The sequence below is a fragment of the Podarcis gaigeae genome (assembly GCF_964106915.1).
Source record: "Podarcis gaigeae genome assembly, chromosome: 15".
NCBI lineage: Eukaryota > Metazoa > Chordata > Lepidosauria > Squamata > Lacertidae > Podarcis > Podarcis gaigeae.
Window position 1 is genome coordinate 22,295,077 of NC_139692.1, and position 20,654 is coordinate 22,315,730.

Here is a 20,654-nt window from a genome sequence, read left to right on the forward strand (position 1 = left end):
AACTTTGCTTCAGGATGAGAACAGAAACCGTGCTCCAGCGGCGTGGTGTCAGTGGGAGGCCCCATTAGCTAAAATGGTACCTCAGGTTAAGAACAGTTTCAGGTTAAGAACAGACCTCTGGAACTAATTAAGTTCTTAACCCGAGGTACCACTGTAGTGTTACATTAGGAAGAAAAGGGGGGAAGACGTGGAGGGCAGAATGGTGAGTAGGAGGGTGGCATGGGGGGCAATGCTTCTATTCTATTTAGTGTATGTGTGATGTTTTGTGTCAGTGTCACTTGTGTGGGTTCTCTTTACTATTCACTTGTATTCCTTTGGTGGTGAGAGGTTGGGGTTGGCCTAGGTGTGGTCGGTTGTCTTTGATTGCTTGTAGTGAAATTTGTTTCCATGTGTGAGTGGGGCTTGTGTTTGTGTTTGGATCAGGTTAGCCAGATTGATTCAAATGCTGTTGGCGGGTTCTTGTCGTCGTCTTGTTGAGCTGTGTATGCGATAAAGGGTAACCATATCGGGGTGAAGGCATCTTCTTCTATTTGTTCCCATGTCAGTTTCAGTTTGTTTGTTGTTTTTTCTAAAAAGGATGTTTCCCATACTATTTGATACTATTGGTCTCTCCAGTGTCTGGCTATGATGCTTCTGGCTACTGAAGAAGAAGAAGAAGAAGAAGAAGAAGAAGAAGAAGAAGAAGAAGGAGGAGGAGGAGGAGAGGAGGAGGAGGAGGAGTTTGGATTTGATATCCCGCTTTATCACTACTCTAAGAAGTCTCAAAGCGGCTAACAATCTCCTTTCCCTTCCTTCCCCACAACAAACACTCTGTGAGGTGAGTGGGGCTGAGAGACTTCAGAGAAGGGTGACTAACCCAAGGTCGCCCAGCAGCGGCATGTGGGAACCGAACCCAGTTCACCAGATTACAACTCTACCACTCTTAACCACTACACTGGCTCAGTGGCCATCCAAATTTGTGGCAGTCACTGCTTCTCGTGGGGGTAAGTCCCGCAGTTTATGCATTGCATGAAAAAGACATTTTTCTCTGTTCCACATCATCCAACATTCAGCCTCATTGAAAGCCCACAAGCTCTTACTATTCTCCATGCCATGTGTAGTTTTATAGACTCCTATCATATCACCTGCTACTCACCTTATGAATGATGCCTTAAACTTAACATTATAATTTTGTTTTGTAGCGGGGAAATCCCACCGTATCTTTTTTTCAAACAGAGGGGGGGGGGATGAAAGGGAGGCGGACTTTTGGCTGAAGTTTTGCAGGGATGGTCTTGATTAAGGGAAAGAGCCCCCGCTCCCTATAAATCAAGATGATCACAGGAAGCCTGAAACCAACGGTGGCGGCATGTGCGTGCAAGTGATAAAGTTCGTTCAACTTTTTCTTTCTTTCCACTCCAGTTTTATTGCTTTCGCATTCGCTCTCCTGCTGGGGTGGGGAGCTGCACAGGCGCTCCTGCCCTTTCCAAGGCGGGGGAGGCAGGCAGGGGGCGCATGTCTCTTTAAGGCAGGTCCCACGACGGGTTGTTATGCTGGAGAGTGAAGGAAGTGACGGGGCGATTGAATGAAAAGGAGCAAAAAAAAAAAAAGGAGGAGAGAGAGAGAAAGAGAGAGAAGTAAGGGGGAGCTTGAAAGGGGAGACAGAGGAAGGAGAGGCGAGGGCCGGCAGCAGGAACAACGGGAGCCGAGGCGAGGGCAGCAGCAGTCAGCATCCGAGCACCCCTGGCAGCCGGGCGGGGCGGAGCGCAGCCGCAAGAGGAGTTTCCCAGGAGTAGACCTCCCTCGCCAGCAGCCCATGCGGTGTCCGGCGGAGGGACATCCAGGGGCTCGAGGGGGCGCCAGTGCAGGGGTTTTTTTCCCCCCGGCGAGGGGATAAGGAGACGGCAGGCAGTCAAGCCAGGAGCCTCCGCCAACTCCAGAAGGAAAGTTGCAAACTTTGGGAAAGTTTCTTTCCTTCTTCCCGGACGGGGAGGTGGAGCTGCGGAGAGCGTGATCAGTACTCCGGCCGGGAAGGGGGTCCCTCTTAGAGGGTGTTTGGATTGTCTCTCTTCCCTCGCCCTCCATACCCCCCACTTTCTGCTGGAGATGCTCTGCCAGGGAGGAGGAGGAGGAGGAGGAGGCTGGCTCCGTTTCTTCTTGACGGCGCTGCTCTGGCCCCAGCCTCTGCCCTGGGTGGCCGCGGCGTCGGGGGCCCCGTCGGAGCTGCGAGTCCGCGTCCGGCTCCCCGATGGGCAAGTGACGGAGGAGAGCCTACAGGCGGACAGCGGGGCGGACTGCGTCACCCTGGAGCTCCGCAAGGGCGACGGCACCCTCATCACCCTCACGGCCGACTTCAAACAGGTGCGGGGGCGACAGGGGCACAGGAATTGTGGCTTGGGGGGCTTTCCCGCCAGGAAAATGTGAGGGTCTTTCCTCTAAGGTAAGAGGATGAACGGGGGAACCAACTGGAAAGGATGGGGTTAATAGATACACACCCACACACCCAATATTCTAACAATAATAATTTATTATTTGTACCCCGCCCATCTGGCTGGGCTTCCCCAGCCACTCTGGGCGGCTTCCAACAAAGATTAAAAATACATTAAAATGTCACACATTAAAAACTTCCCTGGCACATTGCTTAAACTTTTAATCTCCCCCTTCCTCCAATGAGCTGGGGGGAGCATCTATGGTGTGTGCCCCTCCCTCTATTTTATCTTCACAGCAGCCCTTGGAGGTAGGTCAGACTGAAAGAGTACTAGATATCTGAAGGCCTGAGGGGGACGGAACTAATTCTAGTCCTAACTAATTTATCCTGGTGGCCTTCACATCTCTGAGTGTCTTCTTGCCTATAGTGACTGTGGGAAATTCATAAGCTCTGCAAGGATTTGAAGTGTTGGCTCAGTGAACTCTAAGCCTGAGTTTCTACCCACTAGGCTGAGTTGGACTGAGAGCTTTCAGAGGTGAGTGGGAGGTTTTAACCTCCAGGGTAAAGTGCAAGACAAGGGAAGGAGCCAATCCATTTGGTCGGAAGGTAGTGGGATTGACTTTATACATGTCTAGAGGGGCCTTTGGCCTCATCCAGGAGGGCTCTTCTTACCTTATGTCTTATTTCTGAGAAACAGTGTATAGGGTTTCAGCTTGGAGATTGCTTCAAAGACATCATCTGCATCTTTGATTTCCCAACCAATGCCAGAGGTGCAACGATCACATCTGCTCACATCCTTACAGTGTTCTGGGGTTATTTTATGGAGTTGGCTCCCAGACATCAAAGGCTAGTTCATTCATTGCACCCGCACGCAAAAGCCACACGCATCACCAAATCCCTCTCCGCCCCCCCCACCCCCCCGTGATTTAGCTCACTCTCCCTGCATAAAGAGGGTGGGGACCAGGATTGTAGGAGTTGGCCTGACTAGCTTGAGGATATATCTAATATTAAACATAAGTGCCTAGCTGGATCAGGGCATTGGCCCACCTAGTCCAACATCTGGTTCCCACAGTGACCAATCAGATGCATCATGCAGGACCCAAACACAAGAGAATTCTCCCCTCCTGTGGTTTCCAGCAACTGGTATTCAGAAGTGTTACTGCCTCTGACTGTGAAGGTAGAGCAGAGCCATCACAGCTAGTAACCACTGAAAGCCTTACCTTCTATGAATCTGTCCAATCCTCTTTTAAAGCCATCTAAGTTGGTGGCTATCACTGCCCACTGCAGAAGTGAGTTCCATAGTTTAACTATGTATGGCAAGGTCCTCCTCCCCCCCCCCCCCGTCGTGAATCTTCCAACATTCAGCTTCATTGAATTTCAATGAGACAGAAATTAACAGCTATATGACTTTTAGAAGACATCTGAGGGCAGCCCTGTACAGAGAAGTTTGATGTCTTTCTGGGTTTTTACAATTTGTTGGAAGCCACCCAGAGTGGCTGGGGCAACCCAGTCAGATGGGTGAAGTACAAATAAAATAATAATAGTAATAGTAATAGTAATAGTGTTAGGAGAAAGACAGAAAATCTTTCTCTTTCTCCATTCTCCATCTCATGCATAACTGTATACACTTGCACGCTGTCACCCTTACTAGCTGTTTCTCTAAACTAACAAGTCCCAAATGGTGCAAGCCTTTATTGCAGATTTCCTCGAGGCAGTTGGTTGGCTGTTAGAAACAGAACTTCAGACTGGAGAGACCCTTGGTCTGACCCAGCAAAGTTCTCCTTATGCTCACTGAACTGCAGTGGTAAGGAATCAAGAGATAGCATGCACATGTTTGAACAGAGACTGCATCTTATGGCTTCCATGTGCAACAGGAGCTTTCCAACCCACAGCAGCTGCTTGAAAATGAAGATCAGTCCTGATTGAAAGGCTCCCGCAATGGAGTAATCGCTGTGCGGTCAGTGACACAGCCCCAAACAACTGGCTCGCTTGTGCTCTGGGTGTGGGAGGCGAGGAGCATCTCTCTGTGCCCCAGCCATTGTCCTTTCCTTATTAAGCAGAGGAGTCTGTAGATCCCTGCCTCCCCCCACCCCAGCCCTGAACGGTCCACTGTCTGGAATATGGTCCCTGGTGTATTTTGCAGTGGCCTACATTACGCAGTGGAATGGAGCAGATCAAAGGACTCCAGCCTGGGAACTCTGGTCACTGATATCTTCTCATGGAGGGAGAAGCTTGCAGGATGAGTGGGAGGGGGGGAGTGTTTATAGAGGATCTTTAACTGTGATTTCTGGCATTAGGTTTGCAGAAAGAGAGGGGAGTGATCCCATGCAGGCCTCCACAAACTGATGCACCATGCAAACACCTCTTTTTTGCCTTGTTTGTGGAGGGAGAAATCTCAGATGGGTAGGGTACAAGAAATAAACGTTGTTGTTTGTTGTTGTTATGATGGTTCTGTGCTTTGGAGCAGGCTGACTCTATTGCCTACAAAGTCCAGTAGGCTCTAGAGAACAGCCTCCAAGTTTTCCTGGCAGGGGAGAGTTGGGGGGAACCCAAATTAGGATCAGCAAGTAAACCAAAGCAAGCTGTGGGGGTCTCCCCTCTCCACCACCACCACACTGTAATCCCAGGTCCGGGTCCTAACTAGATCTGTGTCAGTTTAACACAAGGGATGAGGAATTCACAGGCTGTTGTTTGACTCCAACTCACATCATCCCTGACCCATAGCTGTGCTGGCTGGGGCAGATGGCAGCTGGAGATCCAGAGAGTCACAGAGTCCCCCATCCCTGCCTTAAACAAAACAAGTTAGGAACCAGATATGCAATCTGGAAGTGGAGAGGTAGCTGGGAAGGTGCAGTGAGGGAATGAGTCTCTGCCTGGATGGAATATGCATTCAAGGATCTTGCCCCATGTTGTAAAACGGGCATCCCCATCCAGGTGCCTTTTGGACTTCAGACCCCATCATCATCAGCCTGAATAGCTCAGTTGGTTAGAGCATGGTGCTGATAAAGCCAAGGTTGCAAGTTTCATCCCCGAATGGGACAGCTGCATATTCCTGCATAGAATTACAATTCTATGATTTCTATGATCCCTGCCCATGGGTCATGCAGACTGAGGCTGGTGGGAATTATAGTTCAAAATATGGAGGGTAACTGGGTGGCAAAACTGTTTTAGACAGTCCTGCTCTAAGAGCAAGGCAGACCAGCTCTGACTCTGTTGTTGTTGTTGTTGTTGCAGCCTTCTAAGTTTCTATCTCTCACATTCAGCTTTTCTACAGCTTTTCTAGCTAGAATTGTTGAGGACTGAACCTGTGACCTTTCCCATGCAACACACATGCTCTACAGCTGAGCTGTGCCCTTCTCTAATTGTGTTTAACCTCCTTTTAAAAGCATCCTGGGGCTGTGGGTTCCACTGGTTAACAGTGCATTGTGTGAAAGCAATGTCTTTTCAACACCCTGAATCTCCTGCTGTAGCTCTTGCCAAGATGCGGTCCTTCACAAAATTAGCCTCTTTAGGTGCCATCGGTCCATTGAGCTTAGCACTGTCTGAACTGACTGAAAGTGGATCTTCAGGGTTTACAGTCTGGAGATGCTGGGAAGTGAACCTGTGACCTCTGTGCAAACCATGTGCTCTGCCGCAAAAAATAAAGCCCTTCTCTGCAAGAAGAAGGTCTGATAAACACAGGGGTGGTAGTGGGAAAGAATGGAAGAATGTGCCTGATTATCGTGTTCTGCTACTTTCTTGTCCTTCCCTGTTGAGGTTCAGTAGGTCCTGCCTTACTGGTTGCAGGATGTCAGCTGAAGTGGTACTGGATGCTGAATTTAACTTCTCCCAAATCTCAGTTTTCATTTTGTTTTCAAAAAAGGAAGTTCCTAGCCCTTATGACTGTGAATATGCTAGAAAATATGCTGGCAGTGCTTGGTGAATTCAGAAGCCAGAATTCACCAAGCACTGTTGGTTAATTCGCCTCTGGGGATTTATTAATAACCTTTAGCGCTGTCAAAAATTGCCTAGAATAATGCACATGTTGTTTCTTCTTGTTCTGTCGTCACAAGAACTCTGCAAATTGTTTAAGCTGAGAGAGATTCACCAAAGGTTTCATGGCCAGCTTAATGATTGAGGGAGATTTGAACCTGGATCTCACTGGGCAGCCTCGTCTGACACTGTTACTGCAGTGTCTGGCTATCCTGGGTCTGGTCTTGCCCTTCCCTGTGACTAGCAAAAGAAGAATTACACAATGGGGTAATACAGAAAAGTCTATTTATGGAAAAGTAGAGCAATCGGGCACATAGCTTTAATTTGCATAGAATGAGACAGGCTGGGGAATTTAGCTTTTGATATCACAAAGTTCAGATTACCAATGTGCAATGTATGTCATGATGAAAGATGTTTGAGTAAACTGTGGTCCCTTATAGCTTGTCTGCAAGTCCCTCAAATTGTCTGCTACAAGATAAGTAATAATGGAAGGCCCCAAAGCACCCTCACACAAAGAGGGTTACCTGCTATGTTCCTGCCGTAATTCTTTCCCATCTCTGCTATGACCAGGGTGTTCTGGCCAACTTCTGGTGGGACCTCCTTCCCCCCCCCCACCCCCCATTCTTTGTTTGGATTCTTTCAAAGAATGCAGCACCAAGTAGACATGGCTGTTAACCAGCCAGGCCCTTCAGCTGCCCTTAAGCAAAGGGGTGTGCTGAGAATTAATTAGCACAGGTCAATTATGCCTCGACCATTAGAAGATCTTTAACATGCTGTCTTGCTCTATAACTTTGACATACATGGGTGGACCATGCAGATCTTATTAAAAACAAGTACAGTGGTACCTCGGGTTACATACGCTTCAGGTTACAGACTCCGCTAACCCAGAAATATTACCTCGGGTTAAGAACTTTGCTCCAAGATGAGAACAGAAATTGTGCTTTGGCGGCGCAGGGGCAGCTGGAGGCCCCATTAGCTAAAGTGGTGCTTCAGGTTAAGAACAGTTTCAGGCTAAGAACGGACCTCCAGAACAAATTAAGTTCTTAACCTGAGGCACCACTGTAAATGAATGAGAGACATGGCTCCTCTGCTTCATTGCAACTCATTTGTGTGTATTGTAGATGCAAGCCCCTTGGTGGTGGTGGTGGAGATATATATGGAAATTGTAAAGCCCTTGGGTCTTAGACCTGGCCATTTATTCTTTCTAAAGCACTGTGCACATGAATAGTACAGTGTTATTGGTGGTGGTGGTTACAAATGAGGCCTACCACAAAATGTTGCAGCGTCGAGTGCTGCTTTTCCCCATCCTGTTATCATTTCTCTCCCTAGCAGCACCACTTTTCAGCATTCAGCTAGCCATCGGTGGCCAATGAGCATGCTCAGCCCTCATTGGGCAGCTCCTTCTTTTAAGATTTCGCTTCTTGTTTTGCAAACTTTGGGATTCCGGTTCCTTGGGATTCCAGTTTCTTGGCTATCTAAGGCTCAACATTTGGAGAATGGGGTCACTATTGGAATATACGCAATGGGGACTTCACGGAGGTAATTTAGTTGTTCTTGTAAGCCCTGGCAATGCATCCAAAAAGGCTCTTGTCTTTTATCTTGGGAAAGCAGATCCTTTCCTTGCACTGTATTGGAATCTGCCTTTTGAAGCTTCCTCTGGTTTCATGAGCAATTTGCTAGAAAACCTTGGCATCTTGCTGTTTACACCTCCAGCCTCACTGCGCATATGGAGCTCATTATATGGTTCTCTGGGTGCCCACATTTATCAAGGGTTACAATCTGCAAGCCATGGACCCCTGACCTTTATTCCTTTATCTCCCTGCATTCCCAGATGCAAATGAGATCCCAATACTCCGGCCAAAATAGACGTAATGCAGGAAACCCATGATGATGTTCCACAGGGGCCATTTTTTGAAAATTAATAGAAGTCATAGGGACTGGGACTACGGCACAGAAGGAGGAGGGTGTTATATTCTTTCTTCTCCTCCCATTCTAAGCTGCTCTTTGCCTGATGGGGAGACAACCTACAGGTCACAGTGCCAGCTTGGAATGCCAGCTTGGCCCTGTGACCATGGGTGCCTGAGGCTGTGGGTGTCATGCAGCATGCATGGCCCTGACACCAAAATTTGTGGGTGCCTGGCTCCTTCACATGGAATTTTGTGGGTGCTCAGGAGTGCAGGGCTGCAGAGAGCTGGCACCTATGCATACATTAGAAACATAGGAGGCTGCCTTATACTGAGAGAGACTCATGGTCCATTCAGCCCAGTACAGTCTACACTGACTGGCAGCAGCACTGCAGGGTTTCAGAGCAGGGTTCTCTCCCAGCCCTGCTTGGAGCTGCTGGGTATTGAGCCTGGGACCTTCTGGATGCAAAGCAGGTGCTCTAACCACTGAGCTGCGGCCCTTGTATTTAAGATCAAAAGATATTGGCGTTTGACAATCCTAAGATACCTCTAAACTTTCCTCTGTGGGGAAATGACAAAAAAACATATTTTTGGAGGGGGGGAGTTTAATGAGGGGGGAAAATGCATTGGGGAAAGCATTAAATGGCTTTCACACCAGTCTGACCTAGTTCGTTCTTCCTTCCAGTGACTTCTATTCTTTACTCTTTTTTATGTGAGCAGAGATTCTTATTGCAAATCTCTTGCACCACATCTCATTTGGCTCTCAGGCTGGGCAGACACACATACACACACCCCAAGTGTCCCTATTTTCCAGGGACTATCCCAGATTTACAGAAGCCACCATGGTTTCTGATTTGATCCTGGAATGTCCCACTTTTCCTTAAAGGTAAAGAGACCCCTGACCATTAGGTCCAGTTGTGGCTGACTCTGGGGTTGCGGCGCTCATCTCACTTTATTGGCCGAGGGAGCTGGCGTACAGCTTCTGGGACATGTGGCCAGCATGACTAAGCTGCTTCTGGCAAACCAGAGCAGTGCACAGAAACACCGTTTACCTTCCCGCCAGAGTGGTACCTATTTATCTACTTGCACTTTGATGTGCTTTCGAACTGCTAGATTGGCAGGAGCAGGGACCGAGAAACAGGAGCTCACCCCGTCACGGGGATTCGAACAGCCAACCTTCTGATTGGTTTAACCCACAGCGCCACCCGCCACCCTCATCCCACTTTTCCTTAGGATGTTCCTATTTCCATCAGAGAATTGTTAGAGGCTATGCAGTGGCAAAGGACTTTACATGCTCCGGAGCACTGTTGCTGCTTTGTATACTGAGTGGCCTGTAGGGAGTACAGGATCTAGGTCTCCACCTTGTTGATGAGCCCCTTCTTTTAGACACTGAATTTAAGAGCAGCCCTACTGAATCAGACCAATGGCCTGTCTAGTCCAGCATCCTATTCTCACAGCAGCCAACCAGAGGCTTGTAGAAAACCCTCAAGCAAGACCAGAGGACAAGAGCACTCTCTCCTCCTGTGGCTTTTAGCAACTGATATTCAGAAGAATTACTGCATCGAGCCAAGGAGACAGAGCAAAGTTATGATGGCTAGTAGACTTTTTCTCCTCCATGAATTTGTCCAGTCCCGGTAGGGGACCATCACTGCTTCCTGTGGGAGCAAATGCCCTAGTTTAACCATGTGTTGCTTGAATAAGTTCTTTCTTTTATCTGCCCCAAATCTTCTAACATTCAGCTTTATTGCATGTCCATGACTTCTAGTCTTACGGGAGACGGAGAAAAACCTCTCTCTCTCTCTCTCTCTCTCTCTCTCTCATATTTTTATTAAGTTTTCTGTTTTACAATTTAAAACACTCCTTTTACATCCTTAAGATATCAATGACTTCCCTTCTTTTCTTTCCATGGTTCATTTTGCATATCATAAATTCCTGCATATTTTACAAAAACTATACCATTCAGTTTTCCATTATTGCTCCCATCAAAACGTGTTTACACTGTTGAATTTATCTTAATGCTGCCAGCTGTACACAATTATTTCCCATAAATTCAATAAACATTTTCCAGTCTTCTTTAAACATATGTTCTTCTTGATCGCTTGTTCTATATGTTAAGTCTGAGAGTTGTGAATATTTTGTCAACTTAAGTCGCCGTTCTTCTTTAGTTGGGACCTCTCTCGTTTTCAATTTCTGGGGCTAACAAAACATAGGCCGCAGTCGTAGCATACATAGAAAAACTTTCCTCTATCCACTTTCTCCATGCCATGCATGGGGGGGGCACTTTGATCATGTCACCACTTATTCGCCTTTTAGCTTTGACTCCCTCAGGGATTCTCCTATATTAGATCCAGCCCTTGCCTTTGTTTCTGCCCTGCACAAAGATCTGTTCATAGGCAGAGACAAGGAAAGGGAGGGTCCTTCTGGAAGAAAACCATGTGAGTTCTAGCATTCCCAGATGTTTGTTCTTTCCATTACCCGCCCTACCATACACAAAGAAATGCTATTGAATTCCACAGCACTAGTGTGGTTGCTCCAGAATCCTCTTTGGATTTGCTTAGCTCAGTGATGGCCAGACTTGGCCCTCCAGCTGTTTTGGGACTACAATTCCCATCATCCCTGACCACTGATCCTGTTAGCTAGGGATGATGGGAGTTGTAGTCCCAAAACAGCTGGAGGTTCAAGTTTGGCCATCACTGGTTAGCTGAACGTGAGTGCCATTGACAGATGCTGGAAATGGGTGGAGGAAGCTGCTGAAGGATGTAGGATGTAGCTCCCACAAGTTCCCACCAACCTAGATTAGGATGGAGAAGAAGGCTATCTCTCTACCAGTCATGCTGTGCCTGCCCGGTTGGAAGGCAGTGATGCTTCTGAATGCCATTTCCTGGAAACCACAGGAGGGGAGAGGTCTCTTGTGCTTGCAGGTTTCCCATTGGGGCATCTCATTGGGCATAGGATGCTGGACTAGATGGGCCATTGTTCTGATGCATCAGGTTCTTCTCACGTTCTTGGAGAGGTTTTCTGCAAGGGTACCTGAGGGTGGGCATCTGCAGGAAGAAGTTCTAGCTTCGGGGAATACTGATTCTGACTCAGGTGGAGAACCGCTTTATCTTCCTGAGGCCTTCCTTCTATTCTGGGCAACAGTTGTGAGGGCCGCATGTCCTCCATCCATCCATCCATTCAGGCAGGCAGAAGATGTGATCGGATTTCAAGGACATATACCAGCCAGACAGAAATACTTGGGGAGCAAAGCAGTACCAGCAAGGGGGTGTGACCTAGGGAAAGGGAACATTCTGAGGGCCAGATGGAGCGGCCTCAGGGGCCAGAGATCCCCCACCTCCTGGTATATGCCACCTTTATGTTTGAGCTGCTCATTCTTCTAAAGTTCTACTGGTTGACCACTGGAGTCCCCTGAGCTGAATCCGGCCCATGGCAGGTTTCCAGTTGGCTTTGGAGTTGTTGTCTGCTGTTTTTTTCTTGGGGTGCAGCCTGCATAAGGCCTCCTGTGTATTCTAAAGATGGTATCTCTGCTTTTTCCAGCTTTGTGTAGCCCAGTCAGCATAAAGCTCGTGCCGATTTCAAAACTGTACTTTGCCCCTTTTATAGGAGCAGAGAAGAGCACTTCAGCCTGGCTGCGTACTATTTGAGGAATTGAAAGTGAAAGAATTTCTGCAATCTTTGTGGCTTCCCGCTACTCTTGACCTCAACTTGTGTTATCTTGGCTTGAAACTCTTCATTCATCCCAGAGGAGGGAACGAGATGCCATATAAGTGCTGGGAAATGGGGGAGGGTCTGCCGCTCAAGCAGTGTTTAAAATTCCTAGGTGCTGGGTTAGATTCCAAGGAAACTTTGTGGTGTAAAATTGCTGCGCCCTGGCCTGAGATCAATTCTTGCCATTTGTATAGCAGTTCAGGGTCTTCCCCAGGTGTGTGGAAGCTGCACATACTGGTAATCCTTGCAACAGTACTATAAAGTACAGGTGAATTGAATCCTTTTCGGCTTGAGGGCCACATAACCTTCTGGGCGACCTTCCAAGCGCGTGCATGCACGCGCGTACACACACACACACACACACACACACACACACACACACCTCTCGATCATCTACCCAGGCAAAAAAAGAGGCGTTATTGGAGTTCCAGTGCACATTCCAGGCAGACAGAACCACTCAAGGAGAATGTGAAGCAGGACTGGTGAGGGTGTGTGGCCCGAAAAGAGAGAGGGTGTAGCCTAGGAGGGGGCACGGTCTAGGGACAGTCTCTGCATGTTGCAAGTGAGGGTCTCCAGCAGAGGGCATCTTATCAGGAGGTCCCATTCTGCATAATTTGGAAACTGAATTCCCTCCCGTTATACCCTCCAACATTTCTCCGTTGAGAATAGGGACATCCTATTCAATAATAAAAATATAATTCTATTATTTCTATCCTGCCCAACGGACTGGGTTGCCCCAGCCACTCTGGGTGACTTCCAACATATATAAACACAAAATTAAACATTAAATATTAAAAAAAAAACCCAACCTTCCCTATACAGGGCTGCCTTCAGATGTCTTCTAAAAGTTGTATAGTTACTTGTCTTCTTGACTCGGGGGTCTCATGACACCAACATTTCTCTGATGAAAATAGGGACATCCTAAGGAAAAGCGGGACATTCCGAGATTGAATCAGAAACTGGGACGGCTTCTGTAAATCCAGGACTGTACAGTGGACGCTCGGGTTGCGAACGTGATCCATGAGGGATGCACATTCACAACCCGCAGTGGCACCTCTGTGCACGCACAGGTTGTGATTTGGCGTGTTTACACATGTGCAAAGCATGATTTAGCGCTTCTGCACATGCGCGACCGCCAAAACCCGGAAGTAACCCGTTCCGGTACTTCCAGGTTTCGGCAGTCCGGAACCCAAAAAAAGCAACCTGAAGCGCCTGTAATCCAAGGTATGACTGTACCTGGAAAATAGGGACACTTGGAAGGGCTGTGTTAAGTGTTAGGCAGTCACTGTCTCTCCCCTCCTTTTTTGGAAGAAGAGATCATCCTCTTCAAAAAAGCCTTTTAAGTAGAGATCTTTCCCAGTCTGCATCAGCGTAGGGATTGTTTTTAAGGTATTTTATTGTTTTGTTGCTTGCTGATGACATACAGGGCTGCTTAAGAAGGGTGGGTTATGAATCATAATAATAATCATAATAAAGCCTACATTGTACTTTAAGATAGCGATGGAAATCCTGTGGCCCTCTAGATGTTGATAGACTATAACTAACACCCATAATCTCTAAAATGTTATGTATTTATCATTTTTATTCCATTAAATGTATGCACTCTCCTTGGTGGTTAAAAAAACCAAAACTCTCCTAGAGGTTTAGCATGAAAACTCTCCTAGAGGTTTAGCAGGGAAAGAGCAATGGGAGCTCACCCCATCACGGGGTTTCAAACCACTGACCTTCTGATCAGCACGTCCTAGGCTCTGTGGTTTAATCCACAGCACCACCCATGTTCCTTGTAAGCTTGCCTAAAAAAAAAATGTTTTTAGCAGGTGCCGAAAAGTGTACAGTGAAGATTCCTGTGTGATGTCAATAGGCAGGGAGTTCCAAAGTTTCTAATAACTGTGGAATGGGCGTTATGTGACTGGGGCAGATGGGAACCCAACAACATCTTGGAGCACAGGTTCCCCACCTCTGCCTTAAAGCCTGCCTGCTTCTGTGTGAACCTGTTCATTTGCAGAGGTCCTTTTTGCACCATTGCTCTCTGAGAGGGAAAAGAGGCAATTTGGGATGCACAGCAAGGCGGTCTGGAAGTTTCAAGGCAGGTTCTCAGCAGGAATAAACCCGGTGACGTTAAACATTAGCAAATTTATCACACGGTTATTAAGCTATATATTTCCTGCAGGCTGTGTTTGAGGGCAGGCAGGGGCAGAGTTTGGCAGAATATTGCTTTTGTTATCCTGTGGAGTAGCCGTGCAATCGACACAGGGTTGCATTTTAATTAAGCACATCTTTTAAAGTGTGGGGGGGGGAGCTTTCCGTATGGAACATTTTGAGTTCAAATAAACTTGAAACCTGAAAATGGTGTTGTTGCTTCAAGAAGTGGTCCCCTAAGGCAGGGGTCATATCCTGATCCTCCAATGGCTGTGAATTTCTTGGTGTCCTTGTGCTTGAACCCTGTTATCTCCAGTTTGGGCGTGTGTGGGAGAGAAATTATATCAGATCGGACCTTGTTTACATCTAATGTTAAGCCCAGAGCATGAATGAGCAAACATGCAAGACTTTGGAGATAGGATCTCAAGCCATTTTTCCCTCCTGGGTCATTTTTATGCTGTGCTAAGCCATGGTGTGGCTTGGTGTGTATTGTCCAAAACCTGTTCCATGGTTTAGCACTCCCAGATCACAGAATCATAGTGTTCAAAGGGCCTCCAAAGATCATTTAGTTCAACCTCTGCAATTCAGGAATCACAGCTAAAAAATCCCTGATATATGGCCATCCAACCTCTGTTTAAAACATCCAGTGAAGAAGAACCCACTGCCTTCTGAGGTAAACTTCAACCACTGTTGAACAGCTCTTGACGTCAGGAAGTTCCTCCTAATATTTAGTCAGAATCTGCTCTCTCACAATTTGAATCTGTTGATTTTGGTCCTACCCTCTGGAGCAGGAGAAAACAAACTTGCTCTGTCTTCCATTTGACAGGCTTTCAAATATTTCAAGGAACAGGCTAGGCATATCCAACTCCCTCAACTGTTCCTCATAAGGCTTGGTTTCTGGTCACCCACCTCTGCACATATTTCAGCTTGTCAATATCCTTCTTAAACTGTGGTGCCCGGAACTATACACAGTACTCTCAAGGTGTGGTCTGACTAAGGCAGAATAAAGTGGGACTATTACTTCCCTTGATTGGACACTATGCTTCTTTTGATGGAGCCTAGAATAGCCTTAGCCTCCCCCCCCCCCCCGCTGTATCACACTGTTGACTCGTGTTAAGTTTGTGATCTACTAAGACCCTCTAGATCTCTTTTAGTGAACTGTTGTCAAGCCAGGTGATCCCCCATCCTATATCTGTGCATCTGGTTCTTCCTGCCTATGTTTAGAATCTTACATTTGTCCTTATTGAAATTCTTTTTGTTAGTTTTGGCCCAGTTCTCCCATCTGTTAAATTCCTTTTGAATCCTGATTCTAGCTTCTGATGTATTAGCTACTCCTCCAAGTTTGGTATCATCCGCAAATTTGTTGAGCACCGTTTCTAGTCTTTCATCCAAGTCATTTATAAAGACATTGAACAACACTAGGCCTAGGCCAGAACCCTGCAGCATTCCACTTGTCACTTTTCCCCCAGGGTGAAGTTTTATTGGGTTAGGACAGTTAGGGTTGCCATATGCCCTCTTTTTCCAGGACATGTCCTCTTTTTCATGGGTTGTCATAACGATCCACAGTTAAAAGCAGAAGTCGGAAAATGTGTCTTCTTTTCTGCTCTTCAAAATATGGCAACGCTAACAGTCACAAATCTGTCTAACGGCAACAAATGTATTAATTTTTATTTGTTGTTTCATAAAATTTATACACTGCTTGGTTGTTAAAAACAAACAAAGCAACCCGCAAAACATTTTCCAAAAGATAAAACATTAAAATCAAGAAAAATTCACAACCATACTTTAAAACATACAGAAGTTAAAATACTAAAACAGATTAAAATCACCTCCACTTTCTAAGCATCTGAGTAGGCTTGTCTAAACAGGAATCTTTTTAACAGGTGCAGAAAAGAGTTCAGTGAAGTTGCCTGCTGGAGCTCAATAGGCAGGGAGTTCCAATGTTTTAGGCACTCATTTAGTAGATTTGGCTATGGCTACATTTTGTGGCTTGCCTGGGAGAGCTAAACCATTAGCCTGCGTTCACAGAACCTGTAAATTATAGGCAGAGCATATGCTTTTCGTGCAGAAAGCTCCAGGTTCAATCCCAGGTGGAGTTGGAAGAGAAACCCTGGAGATCTGCTGCCAGATAGTGTTGACAGCATTGAGCCAGGTGAATCAACAATCTGCCTCGGTATAACACACCTTCCTGCGTTCTGGCTGCTCTCCTCCGTTTCATATCTTGCTCTTTTCACCTCGATTCTCCCCCACATACACACACACACACACACACACACCAAGCCTGACTTATAGACTCCAAAGCCTCCCTAGCCCCCCCAAAAAACCTTTCTGCTAAATTTTACAGCCCAAAAAAGAAGCAGGCGCATCCTAAATTGCATGCCGCCCTGATTAGCATACATTCCTAATTTGCACGCACAGTTCTGGATAGCAGAAAGTGGAGTACTAGGCTGCTGAACTGCGAGGGCTTTTTTAAAGTGTTCGTGTTAATTAACTATTGGAACTACAAATGTGTAAATGGTCTCCTTTCGGATAGAACAATGGGCCTGCCTTTGCTTTCAGTGTAACGTAATTCGCCACTAAATCCAGAAACATTAGATGGTTAGCTTCTCCAACCCACTCCCTGCTGCTTTTATCACTAGTGTCCCTGAATTGCTTTCCAAAGAAGGATTTCCCAACGTTCTCCCTTCGGGAGTCATTCTGCGCAAAGAGTCCTTGAGTCCGGAACATCTGTGGGGGTGCTGATGTCACGCTGGAACTTGTTGTCTTTGCTGGGAAAGCTTCACGGAAATCCTTGGCCGCAAACCCTGTCCTCCTTTTGCTTGGCCAAGAACTGACTCAGCACTGAATCACCTGGCATGTGTGTTTTTTCTGCAGGAAGGGAGTCTGGAAAGGGACCTCCCTCATTTTGAGGAGAAACCTTTTTATTTTTTAAAGGAGTCTTCTGGCACCTTAGCAAATCTTTTATGGACTGGAGTCCATTTCATCAGCTGCATGACTTTCATCCCAAAGCGGCAGCTTGCAGTGCAATCCTAACCAAGTCTACTCAGTAGATGATAGAGATGATAGATAGATAGATAGATAGATAGATAGATAGATAGATAGATAGATGATAGATAGATAGATAGATGATAGATAGATAGATAGATAGATAGATAGATAGATAGATGATAGATAGATGATAGATAGATAGATAGATAGATAGATGATAGATAGATAGATAGATAGATGATAGATAGATAGATAGATAGATAGATAGATAGATAGATAGATAGATAGATGATAGATAGATAGATAATGATGATGATAGATATAGATAGATAGATAGATAGATAGATAGATAGATAGATAGATAGATAGATAGATAGATATAGATAGATAGAGATAGATAGATAGATAGATAGATAGATAGATAGATAGATAGATGATAGATAGATAGATGATAGATAGATGATAGATAGATAGATATAGATAGATAGATTAGATAGATAGATAGATAGATAGATAGATAGATAGATAGATAGATAGATGATAGATAGATAGATAGATAGATGATAGATGATAGATAGATAGATAGATAGATAGATAGATAGATAGATAGATAGATAGATGATAGATAGATAGATAATGATGATGATAGATATAGATAGATAGATAGATAGATAGATAGATAGATAGATAGATAGATAGATAGATGATAGATAGATGATATAGATAGATAGATAGATAGATAGATAGATAGATAGATAGATAGATGATAGATATAGATGATGATGATGATAGATAGATGATAGATAGATGATAGATAGATAGATAGATAGATAGATAGATAGATAGATAGATAGATGATAGATATAGATGATGATGATGATAGATAGATGATAGATAGATGATAGATAGATAGATAGATAGATAGATAGATGATATAGATAGATGATAGATAGATGATAGATAGATAGATAGATAGATAGATAGATAGATAGATGATAGATAGATAGATAGATAGATAGATAGATAGATATAGATAGATAGATTAGATAGATAGATAGATAGATAGATGATAGATAGATAGATAGATAGATAGATAGATAGATAGATAGATAGATGATAGATGATAGATAGATAGATGATACATAGATATAGATATAGATAGATAGATGATACATAGATATAGATAGATAGATGATAGATAGATAGATAGATAGATAGATAGATAGAGATAGATGATAGATAGATGATAGATAGATAGATAGATAGATAGATAGATAGATAGATAGATAGATGATAGATAGATAGATAGATGATAGATAGATAGATAGATAGATGATAGATAGATAGATAGATAGACAGATAGATATAGATAGATAGATAGATTAGATAGATAGATGATAGATGATAGATAGGCGCAGATTGCAGCTATAACAAAGGCGGCATTTTTTCATCTCCGCCAAGCTAAGCAGTTGGCTCCTTACCTCTCTCGCCCTGACCTAGCCACTGTGATCCACGCGACGGTCACCTCCAGACTGGATTATTGTAACTCGCTCTACGTGGGGCTGCCCTTGAGACTGACCCAGAAACTCCAGCGGGTGCAGAATGCCGCAGCGAGACTCCTTACGGGGTCTTCGCTTAGAGATCACATTCATCCGGTGCTATATAAGCTGCACTGGCTCCCGGTGGAGTACAGGATCAGGTTTAAGGTGCTGGTTTTAACCTTCAAAGCCCTATACGGCCTAGGGCCCTCGTACCTACGGGACCGCCTCTCCTGGTATGCCCCACAGAGGAACTTACGGTCTTCAAATAAAAACACCTTGAAGGTCCCAAGCCACAGAGAGGTTAGGCTGGCCTCAACTAGAGCCAGGGCTTTTTCGGCTGCGGCTCCAACCTGGTGGAACGCTCTGTCACAAGAGACAAGGGCCCTGCAGGACTTGACATCTTTCCGCAGGGCCTGCAAGACAGAGCTGTTCCACCTGGCCTTTGGTCAGGGCGCAGCCTGACTCCCTCCTTTGGCAATCTTTACAAGACTTTAGTTTATGGTTGCCATTAATTTTGATTTTAATTCATTTTTATAATGTTTTATAATGTTGTACTGTTTTAGTGTTGTTAGCCGCCCTGAGCCCGGCTTCGGCTGGGGAGGGCGGGATATAAATAAAATTTATTATTATTATTATTATTATTAGATAGATAGATAGATAGATAGATAGATGATAGATAGATAGATGATAAATAGATAGACAGATATAGATAGATAGATTAGATAGATGATAGATAGATAGATAGATAGATAGATAGATAGATAGATAGATAGATAGATGATAGATAGATGATAGATAGATAGATAGATAGATAGATAGATAGATAGATAGATAGATGATAGATATTGATAGATAAACTTTATTCCCATTAGCCAACAGCCATAGCAACATAAAACAAGCAATATATACAAATAAAAAGACAGCAATGGGTATAAAGGGCAATCAAATGACCAAGATTATCATTCAGATAGTGGCCCTTAATCTCACTGCACCCTCGATAAACCTAGCAACTTTTGCTGTTGTCTGTCTACTCGGAAGTAAGTCAGGTGGTATTCAGTGGGGCTTACTCCCACAAAAGTGGTTTTAGGATTGCAGCTTTGTAACTTGTCTGGGGTTGTCAACACATCATATATTTAAATGACCCTCCCCTCTTAAAAAAAAAAAAAGAAGAAGAATCCTGGGAACTGGGGGGGGGGGGGTGTTATTGTGGACTTGTAGGCAAGAGTTGATCTGCATAGTCTCCTGTTTAAATGCAATCAAAATCAAATTGGCTGTGGCAGAAGTTGAGGGAAGAAGTAGCCAGAAGAGAAGGGAAGAGAAGTCTGTGGCTGGAGCCCAGTGCTTCAAGGAAAAAGGAAACCTCATACTAGTATGGGAATGTTTGGGCGTAAAGAGCAACACCAGCCCTGTCCCCCCTGAGTCTGGGCCAACTGAGCCATCAGAGCATGGTTTGTTTAGATAAAGATCTGGCTTTGGGGTTTAACACGCCAGCTTGGAATAATAAAAAGGAAGCTGTTCTGATTTAGCTGATGGGGCGTTTTGAGAGGGAGGCGAGAATAGGGGTGCCTGAGTTGCACAGAGGCCTCCTAGCGGAAGTGAGCCCCCAGGGAGTCATGGGGAAGAGCATGCAGGAGATGAAATCAGGAAGGGCAGTTGATTTCTGCAACTGACACCCTGAAATCAGCTCATCTGGGAGCAGGGTTTGTGTGCCCAAGTGCTTCTGTGCACCTGAAATCCTATCTCTTCCTGTTTGCCATGCAATCGTTTCTTCCATGGAAGATTGAATGACACTGGGGGGTGGGGTGGGAAAAGCTTTCCACGGATCAGGCGTGGTGACAAATCTGACACAGGGCCAGTTTGTTTATTTTTGGCTTTCCTGCCTAGCCCTTCCACCAAAGAGCTGGTGGCAGTCTGCATGTTCACCTTTATCCGCACAACTGCCCTGTGAGGTGGGCCATTGCTCTCTTTTGGCCTCCCCTGTAATTGAACAGGGATCTG

The 20,654-nt window shown here is 45.4% G+C and overlaps 1 protein-coding gene across 1 annotated transcript in view; it reads left to right on the forward strand.

Moving 5' to 3' along the window:
- The first annotated feature begins 1,326 nt into the window (after nt 1-1,326).
- Nucleotides 1,327-20,654, forward strand: part of OAF (out at first homolog) — a 30,718-nt gene continuing 11,390 nt past the window's right edge. Inside the window, exon 1 of the mRNA XM_083714128.1 lies at nt 1,327-2,337. Coding sequence (XP_083570254.1) covers nt 2,083-2,337 — 255 coding nt within the window. The 5' untranslated portion in view covers nt 1,327-2,082. The remainder of the gene's footprint in view (nt 2,338-20,654) is intronic.